Source organism: Sebastes fasciatus, chromosome 16 (genome assembly GCF_043250625.1).
Source record: "Sebastes fasciatus isolate fSebFas1 chromosome 16, fSebFas1.pri, whole genome shotgun sequence".
Classification (NCBI taxonomy): domain Eukaryota; kingdom Metazoa; phylum Chordata; class Actinopteri; order Perciformes; family Sebastidae; genus Sebastes; species Sebastes fasciatus.
In genome coordinates, this window is record NC_133810.1 from 3,444,230 (window position 1) to 3,463,684 (window position 19,455).

At 41.0% G+C, this 19,455-nt stretch overlaps 1 protein-coding gene across 8 annotated transcripts in view; it reads right to left on the minus strand.

Annotated features, from left to right (window-relative positions):
• sgcd (sarcoglycan, delta (dystrophin-associated glycoprotein)) overlaps nt 1–19,455 on the minus strand; it is a 618,307-nt gene that overhangs the window by 307,049 nt on the left and 291,803 nt on the right. For all 8 annotated transcript variants that reach the window (XR_012590425.1, XM_074611818.1, XM_074611822.1 and 5 more), the window contains one exon: nt 12,454–12,526. Coding sequence is in view for 7 of the 8 variants with exons in the window: in XM_074611818.1 (XP_074467919.1) it covers nt 12,454–12,526 (73 nt within the window). In the remaining variant the exon portion in view is untranslated. The remainder of the gene's footprint in view (nt 1–12,453; nt 12,527–19,455) is intronic.

Here is a 19,455-nt window from a genome sequence, read left to right on the forward strand (position 1 = left end):
CCCGCAGCCGGAGAGAGCAGGGAGACACCGGCACCCGGTCGGTAACGAGACGATAACGTGTCTCTCTGCGGAGTCCCGTCACTTCACAAGACACAGAAAACCTCTGTTGGTCTGGAGGAGCTGCAGCAGTTATTTCTGCACAAACGTCCACTGTGCATTCACTAGATATTCTCAGAGCTAAACTAACTCTTCTGCAGTGTGGAGTGAGTGCGCGTTCACGTCTAGAGGTGGAGCGAGCTGAGCGAGAACGCGCGCGCTGTCTTTGTGAAGGCGAGCAGCCAGAGGAGGAGAGGCAGCGGCTACACGCGAACGCGCATGTGTCCCGACCCGCTACATTTATACGCTTAAAAAGTTACAAACAGTCCCTTTAATGGCCACATGTGTCGCTGTTAACAAGCAAGTTCTGATTCTTACAAACAGTCCCTTTAAAGGTGGGCTACCAGGTCCCAAGACACACAAGGGCCGAGCATCAAAGCAGCAGAGAAACAGACCAACAATGGTAAGTTCTGTTCAACTATATGTATGCTATTTCATCATTCATTTCACTTTATTTTTGAGGCAAGAAATCAACTATGTTATTTTGAAATTTGGCAGTTTTCTGAATGGAAAATCAAGGTTTTTGTGGTTGAGAAGCTCGACTAACTGGACCCGCTGAGCTGGCCGTACAGCTCTCTCAAGAGACCGGCCTCTCAGACAAGAGGCTTTTATTTCTGACATGTTCTAAATGTCATAGAAGAGGAAAAACAGTACCAGGAAGTGAAACAGACATAGTTGCATCAGTGAAAGTAACAAGAATAAGAGCAAGAAGAAGAACAGTGGAGGAACCCAACTGTCTTATTTCCACAGTAATCCCCTGCAGTCTCTGAATCTGCTCCTGGCAGGTGAACAAAGTCGACCAGGTGATGACCTGAACTCCCCCAGAGGAAGAGGAGGAGGAGAGGTGAGAGGAGGTACAGTAGCTGGTTGCATGTTACGGTAGTAAATGTTGAAAAGAGAAAAAAGAAAACAGCAGCAAAGTTAACTCCTGGTTCCAGCAGTAAAATAACATGTTAGAGTTCAAACTCAGGTTATCTGGGAGGGAAAATGCCAGGATGGAGGATGAACATCTTCTATCCCAAAGGAGCCATGAAGCACTTCAAACATCCACTGATCAGGAGAGTGAGCAAGTTTCCAAATTAAAACTTTAATCTCCTTTGCATGACCCCTCCTGCTCTCTGCCCACAGAGGGTTAACCGTTAACAAACATTAATTACAGCGTGTGTCATATGGTGATTAATTAAATGCATATCATCTAATACCTTGTCATAGTTGTTTGATTTCCAGTTGTGTTTTTAAAACAAGCGCTCAATTAAATTGGATTCATTTGCAGTTTTCCAAGCATCCCGTCTTCTCTCCACTAAAACACATCAGACCAATCACTCAGCTTGTTGTTGTTTCTCTGTTGGCGTCACCATGCAGCGCTGACACAATCTATTAGTATTCTCGTTAACCGATCCCATCAAAGGGCAAAGAAAAACAAATTAGAGCCAGCACAATTTAAAACTGTTGCATCTGGACATTAAGTGAACATGGATGAGACTTTAATCTTACGCTTTACAAAACAACAGACTAAAGATTGATCCCCGTGGAGGTGGCGGTGAGAATACTGAAAGGTTTCAGATCACAGAAAAACTCAGGGATTCGAGAACGCTCATGTTCTGGCTTCAAGTGGATGTGGATGGTGGAGTCGGGTGTCGGGCGTCGTCAAACATCCGACAAGCCTGTACCTCCTCGTCAACTTTGGTGCAAGGTTATAATAGTTTTTAATTTTTGTTTAGTTTTAATTTTATTTTAGGTTTGACTATTTTAGTTTAGTTTTAGTTCGTTTTCGGAGCTACATTAGGCTGTTCTCATACACCGTTCATAGCTATACTTCCGTAGCTACTTGGGTCAAAATATACCAGACTTTCACCCAGGAGACCGCTGTTTGTGTCCCGTATGAAACCAGAAGTCAACGTATATATATTTGTCACGTAACTTCAGTACTGTGCTGTAAAAATGCAAACATGCTGCACATTCCTAAGGTCATGACATCAAGGTCATTAGCCTTAAGGCCTATTTCTGTTTCAGTGTTGCATACTTAGTCACGAACTTGTAGCGCCTATTTGAGGACAAGAAACCCTAAATGGACAGAAGTGTCAGTCAGACAGACAATGTGAGATATACGACTGTGAGCATGAATGCAAGGGTATAAATGTCGAGAAACGGAGAGACTCAGGGCTCTCAGCCCTGAACATTTATGTTGATGGTTGTTTGCCCACTTGCAAGTGTTTATTAAACCTTTAAAGGACTCTCTCTCTTGATTTTCGAGTCCTTCTTCACAGAAATTGCCTCCACACGTACTTAAGTAACGCCACTTCCGGTGTTATTTTAACCCAAACCATGATCTTTTCCTAAACCTAATTAGGTAGTTTTGTTGCCTAAACCTAACCAAGCTGTTTCTTTTGAAGATGGAAGTTTATTTTGAAAAGACATCAAAATACGTTGAGCTGCATATACATATAAAATACATGGAGAACTGCGTAGGAATGGCCATGATGTTTAATCTCTGCGCTACTTTAGTGTCCGACGTGACGCAATTGCGGCACAGTGCCATCTCCTGGAATGTGAAGTCCGTTCAGTTTCTGTGGTTCAATGTTACGAGAGTTGACGCAAATTCACGTCTCCTTTTTTTGGTAGTGATACAGCTAAAAAACTAAAACTAAAACTTGAACTCTGGTGCGGTTCGTTTGGTCGGTTGTGAACACAGTAATGGTTATCTGGTGTGGACCAAAACAACCGGGCCGAGACCGCGCGTGAGAGGTGGTCTCGGACCGTTTCCAAGCGAACCTAAACGCAGGCTGCCTGTGTGGGCATTTGTTGAAGTTAACATGAAGGGGAGAGGACGGACCTGGACTTCTGCAGAAGTCCAAAGTTTGCTTGACATCTGGGCCGAAGAGAACATACAGAATATGTGAAATAAAGACCACAAAACCAGTGATGTTGTAAAGTCACTGGAGTTAAACTGAAGGAGAAGAGATTCGTGTGCACAGCAGATCAGTGCTGACAGCAATATTTCAAAGTTTCCCTGCATAGAAGCAAATCATCTTTGTTTATTTGGTCTGCTTTAATGTGTGAACTGTGAAACTGAAACAGACGAAATAGAAAATGAACCAAAAGTATCATTTTCACTCTGATTCGGACTAGACAAACGGACTACGGCTTATGAAAGCGCCCTATAATAAGCCTGCTTAGGTGTCAGTCTGAGGCCGTGAAAGCCTCGCAGGTCATCTCTGGATAAACTTGAGAAGGAGTGATCCATAATATAACGTGGCTAGATACCCGCGGCTCTTCACCCCCTACAAAGAAAGACTGTGTGAGGAGGAAGTGAAAGAACTTTCTACAACATTGAAAAGAGCTCAAAAGGTGTTGAGTGTCTGTGGATGTGAAGGCCTCCTCCTCTCTCATCCTCCCTCTTTTCTCCCAGGTTGCTCCTCGGGGATTCGGGCCAGGAAATATTTCCGTCCCAGAGTTATATTCCTTTTCATTTCCTCTTCACAGCCCCTGTGAATTATTTCTGTCTTGTTCTAATATAAACAGTTTTTCATATTTTCATAAAAATCGAGAAAAAAAACTGGAAGCTATATGTGTAAAAAAACAAATTCAAGAATGCAAAATCTGTCTTTCTTTATATTTTTTATCTTTCTTTCCCTGTTGCCACCTTTTACTTTTATAGTTGCTCTGACCTCATTTCCTCACAGCGATCAATAAAGTTTTCTCTTTCTTGTTTTTACATCCTCCTCTTATCCTTTCTCTCTTTTTCTTGGCAGCATTTCATATCTGCAACTGGGATCAAAGGTTAATAACTTTTCACGCTTCCCTCCTCATATCGCCCGCCTTCAGATAACAACGGAAATGATTGGAGTTTTTTTTTTGACATGACAGAAATTGTAAACTTGCGCAGTCTGAAACCTGTGGGCAGCTTTCGCACGCTCTCCGTCTGTCTGCTCTGTACTCCTGTTACTCCTTTGTCCTTGGCGACGACGCCTTTTATAAATTATCTGCATCTTGTACGGTGTGACCACAGCGGTCAGAACAGTTTGGCGTTATAAATGTATAAGCTACGGTGAGCTGAAATGAGCCGCCACGCGGCAAATCATAGGTTAAATGGCAATCTGGGGGCCGATACGAGTGCAGCTGATTGCTTTGCGGGGCTTTGTGAACACTCGGCTGTGAGAACACGCCATCCTCTCAATTACTGGGATCAGTGTAAGATGAAGGTGTGGAGGATGACGAGGGTAGAGAAGAGGACAAAGAAAGGTGAGACATTAGAGAGGACAGACGGGGAAGGGGTGACTAAGAAGATGAAAAGACGGGGGCATGTTGGATCTTAATTTGCCACCTCTTCTTTCTGCTTTTTCTTTCTTCTTCTGATAATGGTCAGAGGTGCTCAGTGGTGCAGGCCACCTTGAGTTGTGATCTCTTGGTGTAATACGCTGCCCATTATTTTTATTAACTTGGTTTTCTTGGCCTTTTTGTTTGGTGTTGCAGTATTCTTAGCTGCTTATAGAGAAGGTGAAGTCCCTCGCTTTACGGTGGACCAACATGGGACCTTATTTCAGAATAAATATGTACGGTAGTCAACGTCAAGGGACAAATAGTTTGTTGATCCCGTTTAAATTGTGCCATGAATTGCACACACATAATGTCAAGAAAGTCGCAGTTTGTCGTAAAGCTGTGTTTGTTTTGGGATTCATGTTATGAATTTTGCCTGTTTTGCGTATATTATTTTAAATTAAAAAGTGACGTATTCTGCCATTTAAATCAGTAATTTACAGATTTAGTAAAAATTTAATTTTCATACTAAACAATTGTCACTGTTTTAGACTATTTTTCTGTTTAATTCCTGATTCACTCAATACTATAGCTCTACTATAACTGTCTCCGTACAATTGTTTGCCGTACTGTAATAAAATACTGCGAACATTTTCCACTTGAGCCGGATGATGTTGAATTTAGCCTCCTGCGGTGCGTTTCCGTCTGTCGGCGCAGCTTCAATCTCAGCACCATAATATTCCCTTTTTAGAGTGAAGATAGCAGGCAACTCAAAAAACTGTCCGTACGGGAAGAGCCGTGGGACAAACGCCGCCAGATTGAGTTTTTCTGAGCGTCGATCAAAGTTTTTCATGATGTGAAAACTTTGGGCTTCTCGGCTCCTGCAGGAAGTGAGTCACTCATTGCAGATCATTTCACCTCACAGTTCTCGCTTTCCATTTCTATTTCTTCTCTTCTCTTCTTCACTGTCCTGCTTATTGCTTCATTTTTATTTCTTTTATCTGTGCCATGATTTGGTCAGGACATAAATCAAAGTGAGCCATCAAATTCACCCACAGAGGCGTTTGTCTGATGCAAGGACACATCCTGTTGACAGGGCATTACCTCGCCGATGGATATGATGGTTACGGTTTCGGTAAAAAAAACTGACAGCTCTTGGCAGGGTGTGTTTATGTGTGTGTTTGTGTGTGTTTGGGGGTTAATGTGATATCCCGAAATGGGGTTTGAATCCTCGATTGCTACCTGCCAAGGGGTTGGAAGAGATTAGAGTACGATCAGATTTTAGCCATGCTCCAACGAGCTCGCGTCTCTTTTTCTGACATAATTGGATAGTTTGTGCCATATTTCATTCTCAATTGGCTGCTTGTCACCAAAAGATGCATAAACACGGGGGGAAAAAACAACACATTGCCGTCGACTCTGGCTGTCAAATTATACGGACGATCACATGATGAGGGAGCTTCGGAGCGGCGCTCGGAAATTATCCTGCGCATCACTGACGGGACTTTTTTTTATTATTTGAAATGATGATTTTTTGAAAGGAAAGCAGCAGTGATTGATGAATCACGGTTCATCTCGGTGCAACACAGCACTGAAATACTGTTATTAGATATTTGTCATCAAAGTCCTCCTCGATTCCAATCCTCTAATTCCCGTCACGCTCGTCTCTGCAGCATTTCTTCTCTGTCACATAAAGCTCGTCTTCTTTCTTTGCATTATCTCTCCATCCCTCTTGTCTCTCTTTGAGACTTCTCTGTCTCGTTCTCTCTCTGACAAAAATGAGTTCTGTTTTTTTCCGTCTCCTATACTCCTATCAAGCTCTTTCATTCTTGCTCACGTCCCCCTTGTTCTTTAATCTTCACACTTTGTACTTTTGTCATCTCTTTTTTCCCTCTTTCTAGATTTTTCCTATTTTCACCTCACAGTCTGCCACTTTCCCTTCTCCGCCTCTCTCTCTTTCAGTTCAGATCAAAATAACGTAAAGAACATTTAGGTCTGCTGTCTGCTTGAGAATGTGACTGGAGTAGGTTTTAAGCCGGGATGTTGCTGGTTTCGAGGACAACACTTTATGACTGCTGGTGTTTGGGTAGCCAGGGTGTGACTCCAACAGCTAGTCTGTCTTTCAGAGGTTGTATCGAGTTCAGTTTTCAAACTAGTGAATGTACTGGCATGATATTATACTGCAAAAACCTAAGGAATCCACTTTATGATAATCACATGCAGTATAAATGTGTTATTTACGCCTATACTAAAATGAATATTTCTGCATACTGGGGTCCCTAAACAGTCTTGGAATTACATACATTGGGTATCACTGTAAAGCTGAGACTCTTGTGGATCCAACGAGCCCAACTGTATTCATGTGTGATGCTGTTAGCCCCCATAGGAGACATTTACAAATCTGTCTGCTACTTCAGCACCACGGACAGCTCCATGGATTTATCAATACGCAGCACAGTTAGGCTACAGAGCCGTGGTCGGGGCCATAGATTCTAACTTACTGATATTTCAGAGCCGTGGTCGGGGCCATAGATTCTAACTTACTGATATTTCAGAGCCGTGGTCGGGGCCATAGATTCTAACTTACTGATATTTCAGAGCCGTGGTCGGGGCCATAGATTCTAACTTACTGATATTTCAGAGCCGTGGTCGGGGCCATAGATTCTAACTTACTGATATTTCAGAGCCGTGGTCGGGGCCATAGATTCTAACTTACTGATATTTCAGAGCCGTGGTCGGGGCCATAGATTCTAACTTACTGATATTTCAGAGTCATGGTGGGGGCCATAGATTCTAACTTACTGATATTTCAGAGCCGTGGTCGGGGCCATAGATTCTAACTTACTGATATTTCAGAGCCGTGGTCGGGGCCATAGATTCTAACTTACTGATGTTTCAGAGCCGTGGTCGGGGCCATAGATTCTTACTTACTGATGTTTCAGAGCCGTGGTCGGGGCCATAGATTCTAACTTTCTGATATTTCAGAGTCATGGTCGGGGCCATAGATTCTAACGTACTGATGTTTCAGAGTCATGGTCGGGGCCATAGATTCTAACGTACTGATGTTTCAGAGCTGTGGTCGGGGCCATAGATTCTAAATTACTGATATATTTCAGAGCTGTGGTTGGGGCCATAGATTCTTACTTACTGATATTGCCATATTTTAGATTGCCATGTTTTAGTCGTGGTTGGGTTTTAGCCCAAAATATTTTAGTCATGGTCGGGACCATAAATTCTAACTGATATTTCAGAGCCGTGCTCGGGGCCATAGATTCTAACTTACTGATATTTCAGAGCTGTGGTCGGGGCCATCGATTCTAACTTACTGATATTTCAGAGCCGTGGTCAGGGCCATCGATTCTAACTTACTGATATTTCAGAGCCGTGGTCGGGGCCATCGATTCTAACTTACTGATATTTCAGAGCTGTGGTCGGGGCCATCGATTCTAACTTACTGATATTTCAGAGCTGTGGTCGGGGCCATCGATTCTAACTTACTGATATTTCAGAGCCATGGTCGGGACCATAGATTTTTGACTTGCACCAACCTCAGTCAGATAAATGATCCACCACTGTAAAAAAAAACAGGCCAGCATGCAAAAAACAAAGCACACAAATCGCGCCAGCTGTGTTTTTTCAGGCATTAAAAGGTTCTTCACAGCTTCACAGGTGTTAGTTATTCCGGTTAATTAGACTTCTGCGAGGTTGAAGGTGTGTGTGCTGGGAATTACACGAGGTTACCAAACCTAACAGGTGTGACAGGGGAGTGAGGGAGGTATCAATCAAGCACAGTCTGGTAAAGTAGGTGAAAACACGTGTGTGTGCACGGTTAGTATGTATTTGAATCACTAAAGTAGAAAAAGTCGAAGTATGCTGGGAAATATGGGTTCATTTGCTCTGTTTCACGGTTCGTCTTCTTCTCAACTGTTTGTCTTCTTCTCACTCCTTCACTGTCACACAGTCCTGTTATAAACTCCCTCTCTCTCTGCTCTGATTGACTGTCATCACATCTGACAGCACAGCAGCAGGAGAAAGATGATAAACAAGATGTTTACATCAAGGAGACAACCTCGGCCCGGCTGTCCACACACAACACACACACACGGGGAGGATGCAGCCACACACAGTCAGTCAGAGTTAAATGTGACTGATGCCTGTCAGGGATGCTGGAAACCTGTGACACCTGTCTGCCTTAAAGTGACAGTCCGCCCGCAATCTTGTGATTATCAAACTCTCACTGCTTGAACGGCGGTTGCAATTCGTTCCCTCGAGGCAAACAGATACTGTGGTCAGCATGGATTTCTTTGGCCACTTATAGGGGGCAGAAGAACCGGACGTTTAGCTCGACAGACACACAGCCCTGCAGTATCACCTTAAAAGATGCCTTTTTTAACACACCTAGCAGACACAGAGCAGCTTTATCATGTGTCAACCTGATGAAGTCTCTCCTTTTAGAAGTTTGTTTTCCTCACCAACTCCTTAGATAAAAATATCTGTCTATTTAGCTGCTGCATTTTCCACTTTCTTCTCCAGCTATAGTCTCTAACTGTGTCTGTCAGCTAGTGTACGGTGGGTTTATCAGAGCTTGACTGCTGAAACCAGCTGCCTATTACTGCTGGAAACAAGGTTGATCTATAGCCTCTTCCACAGGTACACAGGTATTTTCGATCCGAGTACACTTTTCCCCCAAAGTCCAGTTGGATTGATTAGTGTGAACGCTCCGTACCGTACTCATGCACGGTTCGTCGATCCATACTCGAGTCCACTTGAAAAGAGGGTCTGGAGTACGGATCATGTGTACTCGGGTACGGTTCGCATCTTGTGTGAAAACCAATCGTACCCAAACACGGAAGTGGACCGCTATTTAACTGTGAGTAATGTTAGCAGTTAGCGAATAGTTGTGAAAGGGCGGGCTGTTTTCAACGCCGCCGGTCTCCTCCAAAATCTGTTTTAAAACTGTTTCATATCTGTTTCTGTATCTGCTGCAGCATGCACCGATCTCATCCTCTGAGCTGCACGGCCGTGGGTTATACAGCAGGAAGGCCGGCGAGAGGTTCCTTAAAATATAAACACTAGTAGGCGATGGGGTTGAGTGATGTCTGTTATTATATTTAGCTGATTTAATGGTCTGTCTGCAAAGAACGAGAGACACTCACGGAGAGATCAGGGTTTATTTCGACCAAACCAGAGTTGGTGATTGTTGGAAAGACTAACGACGTCGGTTTTGATGAGTTTTATTTTGTTTCTGTCATGTTTGAATGAAGTGTTTTAAGATGCTCCGCCGCTAGAACAGCTGATCTCAACATCAACAAATACACGTACATGATGACGCAAGTGTATTTGGGTACGGAACAACTTTACTGATGTGAAAGCTGAGCGGAGAGGGGGAGCAATCATACTCGGGGACGGTACGGATCAATCGTACCTGATGTGAAAACGCCCTAAAACTCCAACCAGGGAGAAGATACCACCCCTGCAGCTTAATCCACTTCTCGGCTGTCCATGGATCCGAAATTTTGACACTTAACTAGATTTTTTAGTGTGTCTGAAACCGTAGTATGAAACCAGTAGTATACAAATTGCATACTATTTCCAGTGACATACTACAGTATGCAACGCTGCATCATTGTTTTGGTCACATGAGGTTGGCACTGGTTACCATGGTTACGCATCTCCAACCGGCAAAGAGGCTCTCAAGAAGTGACGCGGTAATTACAGTTCTTTGCGTCCGAAAAGATGCATAACTACTGTTTATTCACATGGAAGTATGTTGAATGATAGCACACATATTGAGTATGTAATGCATGTGATTTCGGACGCAGCCTATTTGATCGTTTCACCAAAATATGTCAGAGTAGACAGCTTCATCTTCCTCCCATCATCTTTTTTCACTCCCTTCCATCTCTTTTTATCCAGATCTTGCTCTGCTTCTGCTTCTCTTTAGTCCTCTCCTTCTCATCTTATAACTCTCTAGTTCCTCCCCCTTGATGAAGGATATGTTGCTCTGATTTCTGTTGATTTCAAGGACTAGGAGGAAAAGGAAAGATGAGGGGAAGGATGAGGCATCTGTTGCCAAATATGGACCCATTGATCTGAAGATTGCTTACATGTACTAGAGCACTGACTCCTACAGACAGACGTTACTGGACAGGAGCGCTAATTGCCCATGGAGAAGTGCTCTTTCCACTTCGCCATAGATTTCTATGTTTAAATCCTGCCTCTTTAAAGCCTCTTTAATGACTTTTCACATTTTTCTTTCTCAAAAGTGCGATATCTTTTATGCACTTGAGTAAGTTGAGGAAGTATTGTGACCTCAGGGCTGAAAACACGTGCAAATACAATTTGCAAAATTTAATAAAATGCATAAAATGCATAAAAAAAATCTTAAATCCTTTAAAAATAGACTTTTATTTGGGCAAAACGGGCTGATAAATGCATGTGGTGAATCAAAGTGGATTTTGAAGTCATTAGTAAAGCATTGATGATTCATCAATCCGCCATGCATCATAAAATCAAATACTGGCAGACAAATCTCTGTGATTAGTAGAATATTAGTCTGCACTGTTGGCAAGTGTATGCGAATATATATTTTTTTACTAGATTATTGCTGTAAACATAAAACAAAACAGGCTGAATAGGAGTTTAATTGGCTCCTTGCAGTGTTTTCATTGTCTGAATTATTACTGGAGATCTAAATCAGAACATTCACTCCCTTTGTTCCAGATGTTTGATTCTTGCATTTAATTTCCTCTGCTGTGATGATCAATCAGCGATGATAAATCACATTCACTGATCATTTCCATTCTCTTGGAAACCTCAGTGGGGCTCTTAAATAAAGAACAAACACAATCCATATCTTAACTTGAGACAAAGACAGAGTTAGGGTTAGGTATAAGTTATGTATATATATATATATACTAATCACATGATTGTCTGTGATTAATCACACATTTTTTTATCTGTTTAAAACGTACCTTAAAGGGAGATTTGTGATGTATTTAATACTCGTATCAACATTGGAGTGGGCTAATATGCTGCTTTATGTAAATGTATATATATATTTATTATTGGAAATCAATTACTGCCAGTTTTTCCTTGCCAAAGTTTAACATAAATTACTTCATAGCGTTATTTTGCCTTTAATGCCAGTACTTTCACTCGCCCGCTATAACCTAAAAATTGCATATTATATTATAATATATTACATTATATTATGTTATATTATATTATATTATAATATATTATATTATATTATATTATAATATATTATATTATATTATATTATGTTATATTATATTATATGATGTTATATTATATTATGTTATATTATATTATATTATATTATGTTCTAATATATTATATTATGTTATATTATATTATATTATGTTATATTATATTATATGATGTTATATTATATTATATTATATTATGTTATATTATGTTATATTATATTATATTATGTTATATTATATTATATGATGTTATATTATATTATATTATGTTATATTATGTTATATTATATTATATTATATTATATGATGTTATATTATATTATGTTATATATATTATGTTATGTTATGTTTTATTATGTTATATTATAATATATTATATTATATTATGTTATATTATATTATATTATGTTATATTAAAATATTTTATTTTATATTATAAGACCTAGAAAACATCAAATATTAAGATTTGAGAAGTTCAAACTAGGGAATCTTTCTTTAAAATGACTTAATGATATGATTAGTTAATCAAATTGTTGATGGTAATTTTTTGCTGATGGACAAATGATTTCAGCGCTACTCTGATCACATAAATACTGAACAATAAAGTAGACATTATTTGCATTTGAATGCTGGTGCACACCTGTATGTGTGTGCTAAAGTGAGGGACTAGTCTGTGGAGGTACGTTTTACGAGTGTTTTATTGCATTACATTAAAAACACTGCAGTATTTAAGCAGTGTAGATGCAGGATAACGTCACTATGGCTGTTCACACATTATTCACACTCATGTCTGTGGTTCTGCCTCAGTGTGCACTCTCACATATGTATTTATTTATTGCTATATGGTGAAAAACAGACGCTGACTCACCTCAGCTCTTTGAACGGCTCGGCTCTGACGTGCGGCGTCTCCACCGATTTGCTGAACACGGCTCCTTCGGCCCCTGAAATCACAGAGAACACACCGTCAGACAGGAGAACGCCGTCAATTGAAAAACACAAACCGCCTCCTGTCCGATCAATGCACTATAATCTCTGAGACTCTACGCCGATCTATACGTCTCTCCAGCGGCCCTCAGCTCACCTCGCCCCGCTGATAACGACGGACCCGCACACACTCTGGTGGGATGTCATGAGGATGTTTTTAAACTAAAAAAACCTTCCAATTCATCATGAATGAAATAGAAGAATAGATTTTAAAGCTGCGTCTCAGATCAACACTGACAATTCAGAAAAACATGAAGTGGAAAATATGCTCTTTTTACTGTCATAGGCCAGTTCTGCTGTTCAGGAGACTGCATTTCAATCATGCATTTTTATTCATGACCTCCTGTGGGCAGTGAGGTGACTCTCAATAAGAAGCAACAGGACAATGCTCTGTGATGGGATGCAGTACTGAATGTGTATAAGTAACCCACAGTGAGGAGAACAGGAACAACAGTGGAGTCCTTATACTGACGTCCAGTCAAAGTCAAGAGCGTATATATATATAACTCAGAAACTCTCTGAAGGCTTTATAATATATACCACATGAATGGACAGACATGCAGTATGTGTTGCATGTACAGAGTAGATATAAGCAGCACTAGTAGAATCACAATATATAGAAACAGAACTACAACGCAGCCATGATAGAGAACTACAGTATACGATAAAGAACTACAAAGCTATACCGAGAACCGATACGAGTACTTCTCTGTGTCTAAAGACCCTCGTTGACAGCCAGCTGGAGGGTGTGAGCGACACACGGCAGGCTGGGGAGTCCCGCATACGAGGCGGTGCACCACGACCGGCTCTACATCGGCTTGGAAAGGCTCGGGGCGAAGGTGCTTCCCGGGGCCGTGGACAAAGTGTCACCGGAGCGGACTGTCCTCAGTGCGCCCACAACCGGCAATATCTTAATTATTTAATCATCTATTTTTTATCAGAATTGCTTCTCTGTGTGTGCCGCACTTTAAACATAAACAAATTTGCAACAAGAAATAGTTGAAGAGTTTCAGCGAATTGAAGAAGTTAAGACTCTGGTGTGCTAAATGTTAGATGCTAATCATCATGTGGAAGTGTCTTAAACTTGCATTCTCTCTAACAGCCAGCAGGGGGCGACTCCTCTGGTTGCTAAAAGAAGTCTGATTGTATAGAAGTCTATGAGAAAATGACCCTACTTCTCACTTGATTTATTACCTCAGTAAACATTGTAAACATGAGTTTATGGTCTCAATCTCTAGTTTCAAGTCTTCTTCAATACAGCATGATGTTCATTTAGTAAATTATTGTCCCATTTAGAGTCATAAAGCAGGAAATGCTTTAGGGCGGGGCTACCTTGTGATTGACAGGTTGCTACCACGACGTCATCCGGTCTGGGAGTTGTTTTGGTCTTACAACTTTAACCCTTTAACAGCGTGTTCTCAGTTCATGAAAGTTAATTATAATCCTTTTTGGTCGCCTAAAAATGTCTCATTCAGCGTTGGTTTGTGCTTAGCTCCGCCCTCTCGTGTCACTTCTGATTGCAAAAAAACAAGATAGCGACTATAAGTATGACTTACATTCCATCGCTTGTTTGTGATGAAGTACAAGCTAACAGCATTAAAACAAACAAAGTACCGTATATAATACTGTGTTGGCCCTCGGCCGTCGGCTCTGACTGACTGTAGTGCAAATACAGCAGCTCAGCTTGAGTAAACCGAAGCATTCAGGTACATCAAATCAACAAAGCATCGGGTGCAGATCAATGGCCATGACTAAATGTGTTTCAAAGCGTTTTGAGGCACCGCTGGGAATCCAAGCTCTCCTCCCTCTGTGACACACATCTAAGATAGACGGAGAAGAAACACTTCCAACCTTGTGAGTGCAACATCTGTCGGCATTTAGCGCCCAAGTGATAAAGTGTGTGTGTACAGGTGAGGACCCACTGCCTCACATCTCTGATATGGGACTGTCCAACCAGCCTGTGTACAACAGGGGGACATATAGTGGAGTTTGATTGTTGAGCTTTCCATGAGGTTCGCAAACATTCAAAGAACCAAAATCCATATTTGATGATTGAACAGTACAGCATATAGTTTTATATGGACGTTCAACATTAATATCTCTACGCGTTACAGCTTGTAAAAGTGTTTCATGGAGTTCAAATTATCCTGAGAAGAACATGATAATGCTTTTCTCAGCTGGTTAATATCTATATTTATACCATGGTTTGCAAAAATCCCATAATAACCTTTCAGCATATTGTAATTATTGTATTAAGTGTTCTGAGAGATACTTCTGCTCCTCCTCATGGCTCTGTTTTCAGGCTTTAGAACATCTAGCCTGTGACGGGAGACTTTGAACAATCACAGGTCATTTCATTGAGAGAGAGCGTTCCTATTGGCTGAGCTCCGGTCATGTGACCGGTAGTTTGGCGATCCTTCAAGAGAATCCACAATGGCGGCGGCGTCATAAACTCATTTTACAGCTAAACCGTGCACTACAAGATGATTCTGAAAACATCTGAGGCCCTCATGACCAGAGGTGAGAGTAGGAACGAAGATTGACCGGTAGATCGAGAGCTTTGCCTTCCGGCTCAGCTCTCTTTTCGTCACAACAGTGCGGTAAAGTCTGCACAATTCTTGTGTTGTGCTCATTGACGGCTGTTTCCATGCCTGTAAACTACTGAGCCGATCCGAGCTTTCTAGGCGTAAATTAAGATAAGATCCTTTATAGATGAAAGACCAAGGGAAATAAATATTTCCCAGACATTGGGGAACATTGGGAAAGCTGTCACAAAGTGGAGAAAGAAGTTATTTGAGTCATTTTAATTGTGCAACCACCAACTAAAGTAAACAACTGTCTCTCATTGAAGACGTTTACGTTGAAGCCACCTGGACAGATTCAGACAAGTTTGACAAGTTTGAGCATTTTTCCGGTTAAACAGGCGTTTAATGGTTGAGTTCCCCTGATGTTCCCTCGTTCCTCCGGGGAACTCTTCATAACACGGCTCAACCTGTCGGAAAAGTCAGGGAAATGAAATATCTTTATGCAAAGTGGAGCTTCGTCTGTGGGATAGATAACTCTGCTCTTAATGACTGCTACAGGTGGAGCGCTGCCGTTAGTGAATTGAACTTTTGTTTTTCATACTTTCTGTAAATATGCATCCATGATTACCAAGTAAAACATACATGCTGTGGTGTTGAATATTTGGTAATGAGTAATTTCTGAATCTAAATTCTCTTCTTTTTTTTGGAAGCAAAACAAAACTGAGAGCTTACGACAGAAGTCTCTATTTCTTGTAGCTCATGAAAGCTCCGGTGACATTTAAATACCTGTTCAGTCAGTTAGAGCCCGAGTACAAAGAGGAGGATGCAAAGTGAAGTGGAAGCCTCGGTGCGTGTTACTGCCTCTTTCCTGCAGTGAAGTGAGTGAAGATAAAACAGAAGCCTCACATTAGAAATCTCAGCTCTCAGTCGGAAATAAAAAGAACAAAAAAGCTCTTTACTTTGCTTCTGGCTGTCACTCTGCCTTAAATCCCCCTAGTTTAGAGGATAAAACCAATGTCATTTCATTTTATTCATACCGCCATTTCTATCGCCCATATAGAGAGTTCTGAGCACACAGTGATGTATTCACCACAGTCCGTTTAGTAGGTTTGTTTTTTCATTTTCCTCTACACAGAAACACGAGAGCCTCCTGGATAATTTAGGATTACACAGGGTTATTTCAGTTATTCAGTGTTTTTTTAATTAGTTTTTATCTGTAGTTTGGTACGCAAAATAGTACTCATGAATCTCAGCATGAATCTGTGTGGAAGATCTACCATGCAGAGCTGCACAAATACAAAACTCTGGCATATTAAAAATGCTCAATCAGGAAAAAACAACAACAACACAGCACTATGCTGCTGAATCGATCTGAAATCCATAAGGGAAGTAATTCAACCATCTTCACTCAGCAATATGCATTTAATGTATTGACAATCAGTAATTACTAGGGCTGTCAATTGCACAATTAATCACAAATTAATCAAATTTTTTATCCGTTCAAAATGTCCCTTAAAGGGAGATTTGTCAAGTATTTAATACTCTTATCAACATCGGAGTGTGCAAATATGCTGCTTTATGCAAATAGATATTGTACAGAAACCCTCACAGGTACTGCATTTAGCATAAAACAATATGCTCCAATCATAACATGGCAAACTCAAGCTATGATTTGCCCAAAACTGCATGTGATTATCATAAAGTGGGCATGTCAGTAAAGGGGGGGGACTGTCTGTGAAGTCAATTTCGTTGCTAGGCAACAGTTTGGTTCCATGTTTACTTCCTGTCAGCTGATGTTATTTACATACACTGCAACAGGAAATAAACTGGGACCCATTTAGAATGTTTAAAACCGTGTAAGGGACTAAGTATTGTATATTTGTGACATCACAAATGGACAGAAATCTTAACGGCTTGTTTCAAACGCGCAATTTGTGAATACGGGCTGTGTGTGTTTCTCCGTATATTGAGCGTTTTGATATTTTAAAGGTATTTATATAGCACTTAAACCTGCTTTAATATATAAAAGACATGAACATCTTACTTTTTACAATATGGGACCTTTAAGGGATCCTTATCAACATCTGTACGTGTATGTTTACGTGTAGGTTTATGTTAAATTATATTGGATTATAGATTGTTTAAACTCTCGAATATCAATGTCAGTATCAGCCCAAGTATTGGTCAGCTGTGTGTCAGACACTGATGAAGAGTTTGAAGACATTTGCTCACATTAAATGTCACAGTTTATCAATATTGTGACACTGCAGATGTTTGTGTTGCCGCGCTGCTGTCTTTATTTGTATTCAGCAGAGGGTGACGACTCCGTTCATGTGCACCTCTGTGAATAAAACTTGATCTATCTGATTTTCTGATCGCAGGCTTCCACATGAATACTGAGCAGACAGCGGCGATACGTCACCGTGGTGACACGTTCATGGACCGACGGGGGGGTCGGGTGAGAAAATAAATGACGCCATTAAAGAGTAATGTGTTTGTGTGAGCAGCTGTGTATCTGTGTATATGTGAATGTGTGTTTATGAGGCGGTGTAGTCAGACCAGCGGTGGATATCATCAGTTGTGGCCTGAAGTATCTCAGAGATGATGAAATACAGAGATACACAAAGCACGGAAGAAACTCCCTCCAGGAATCATTTCAGTGATTGGTGATGGTCGTAGTAGACTATACATAAGCAACAATAACACAAGACCAAAATCCTGCATTTATCTTCATGCATTTCGGCGCATAATGCTGCATTGTTTTGCTCACATCTTTTCTTTGTCTATAATGGTAGCGTGGCTGGAAGAAGTCAAAGAGGGGAGATACTGCTGCACAGATGTAGCAGCCCGTCACAGAACATGTCACATGAATCCTGCGTTAGGAAATCCACAAACCTTCTTATTTATTCTGGATATCAGAAAGAACAACTGTCTTATCTTTTTAAATCATAGACTGTATGAAGTGGACGTCACCCATCGGTTTGCGGACTGACGTTTTGAAACCTCGAGGTCGGCGTTTTGTTTTTTTTGGAACCAGAAGTGGCATGAGAGAGTGGAGCTGAGTACAACCCAACATTTTTAGGCGACCAAAAATGTTCCGTCCATCTGCAACCGCTTATCCCGTAACAGCAGAGCCCTTTTCCGGCAAATCTAACTTTACATCCACTTGCAATATAAATGGTAAATTCACATTATAATTTGAGCACGAAACATATATTTTTTTATCAGTGGAGTAGGTTTCTTGTTAGATTACGTATTCCATCACTGCTCAGCTTAAAAGAAACTCAAAGAAGTCTCTGCAAATCCGTCCTAGATTCCTTTGAAATGACGGTTTCATCTCCTGTTATAGTGAAAATATGCAGCCGCTGTTGATCTGATGATGATAAAAGTAGGAAATTAAATCTACGGGCACAGTTTGGTTTGACTTTATGGTAATAGACAGACAGAATATTATATTTAACTGCACAGTGTTGTGCTGCATTTAGTGTACGTACAGAGACGTGCATACTTTCATCATACATGAATATTAATGTCACATTACTCCCTGACATAAGTGAGCTGGATTAGCATGTGCAGCTCATTGTTACACATTAACTGTAGTATGTACATTTTATGAATGCATGGGCATGATAAAAACAAGAAGCACTAATAGACAGAAACCGGGAGCCACTGGAGAGGAGCTGAAGAGAAGCAGGTTGCTGAACTCTGTGCTGGATATAATTAACCACCACCATGTGCATCTCTAAATTGAATCAAATTGAATCTACAGATGTAAATGATGACTGTTCGGCACGACGATCACAGCCACTCAGGACCTGTAGCATTCCAGTGGAAGTCGACCACTGGGTAAAAAATCCTGCAGGTGGAAGCTCGACGGTGTTCGGATGTCTGACCGTGAAAAGACGAGCACTGACTGGATGGACGTCTAACTGCACAGAACTCCACTCTCATCCTGTCAGAGTGAAATCTCTCTCTCAAGCTGTTAGATAAAGCCGATTCGGTGTGTTCCGTAGTGATTTTGTGATGAAGTGTTGTAATTTACTATCTTGGTGTACCCACTTTCACCCTCAACCTGCTCCAACCACCTCGACTGCTACTGATGATTGCCTACAATTCCCAGAATGACTTTGAGACCTCCAAGAGAACAAAGTTGTTGTCTGTATTCATAGACGGCAGGTTTACTGTACCCAGTTATCATTATAACAATATCATATTATTTTAATGCTTGGTGACTTCACTTTGAAGTCCAGTGAGATACCAAGTTTGATACCTAATTTAGTCGCTAATTGTTGAATATAATCTGGTATGTACAGGTTAACTGTGCTTTGAGGCTTTACATGAGGTCACGCCATGAAAGTCTG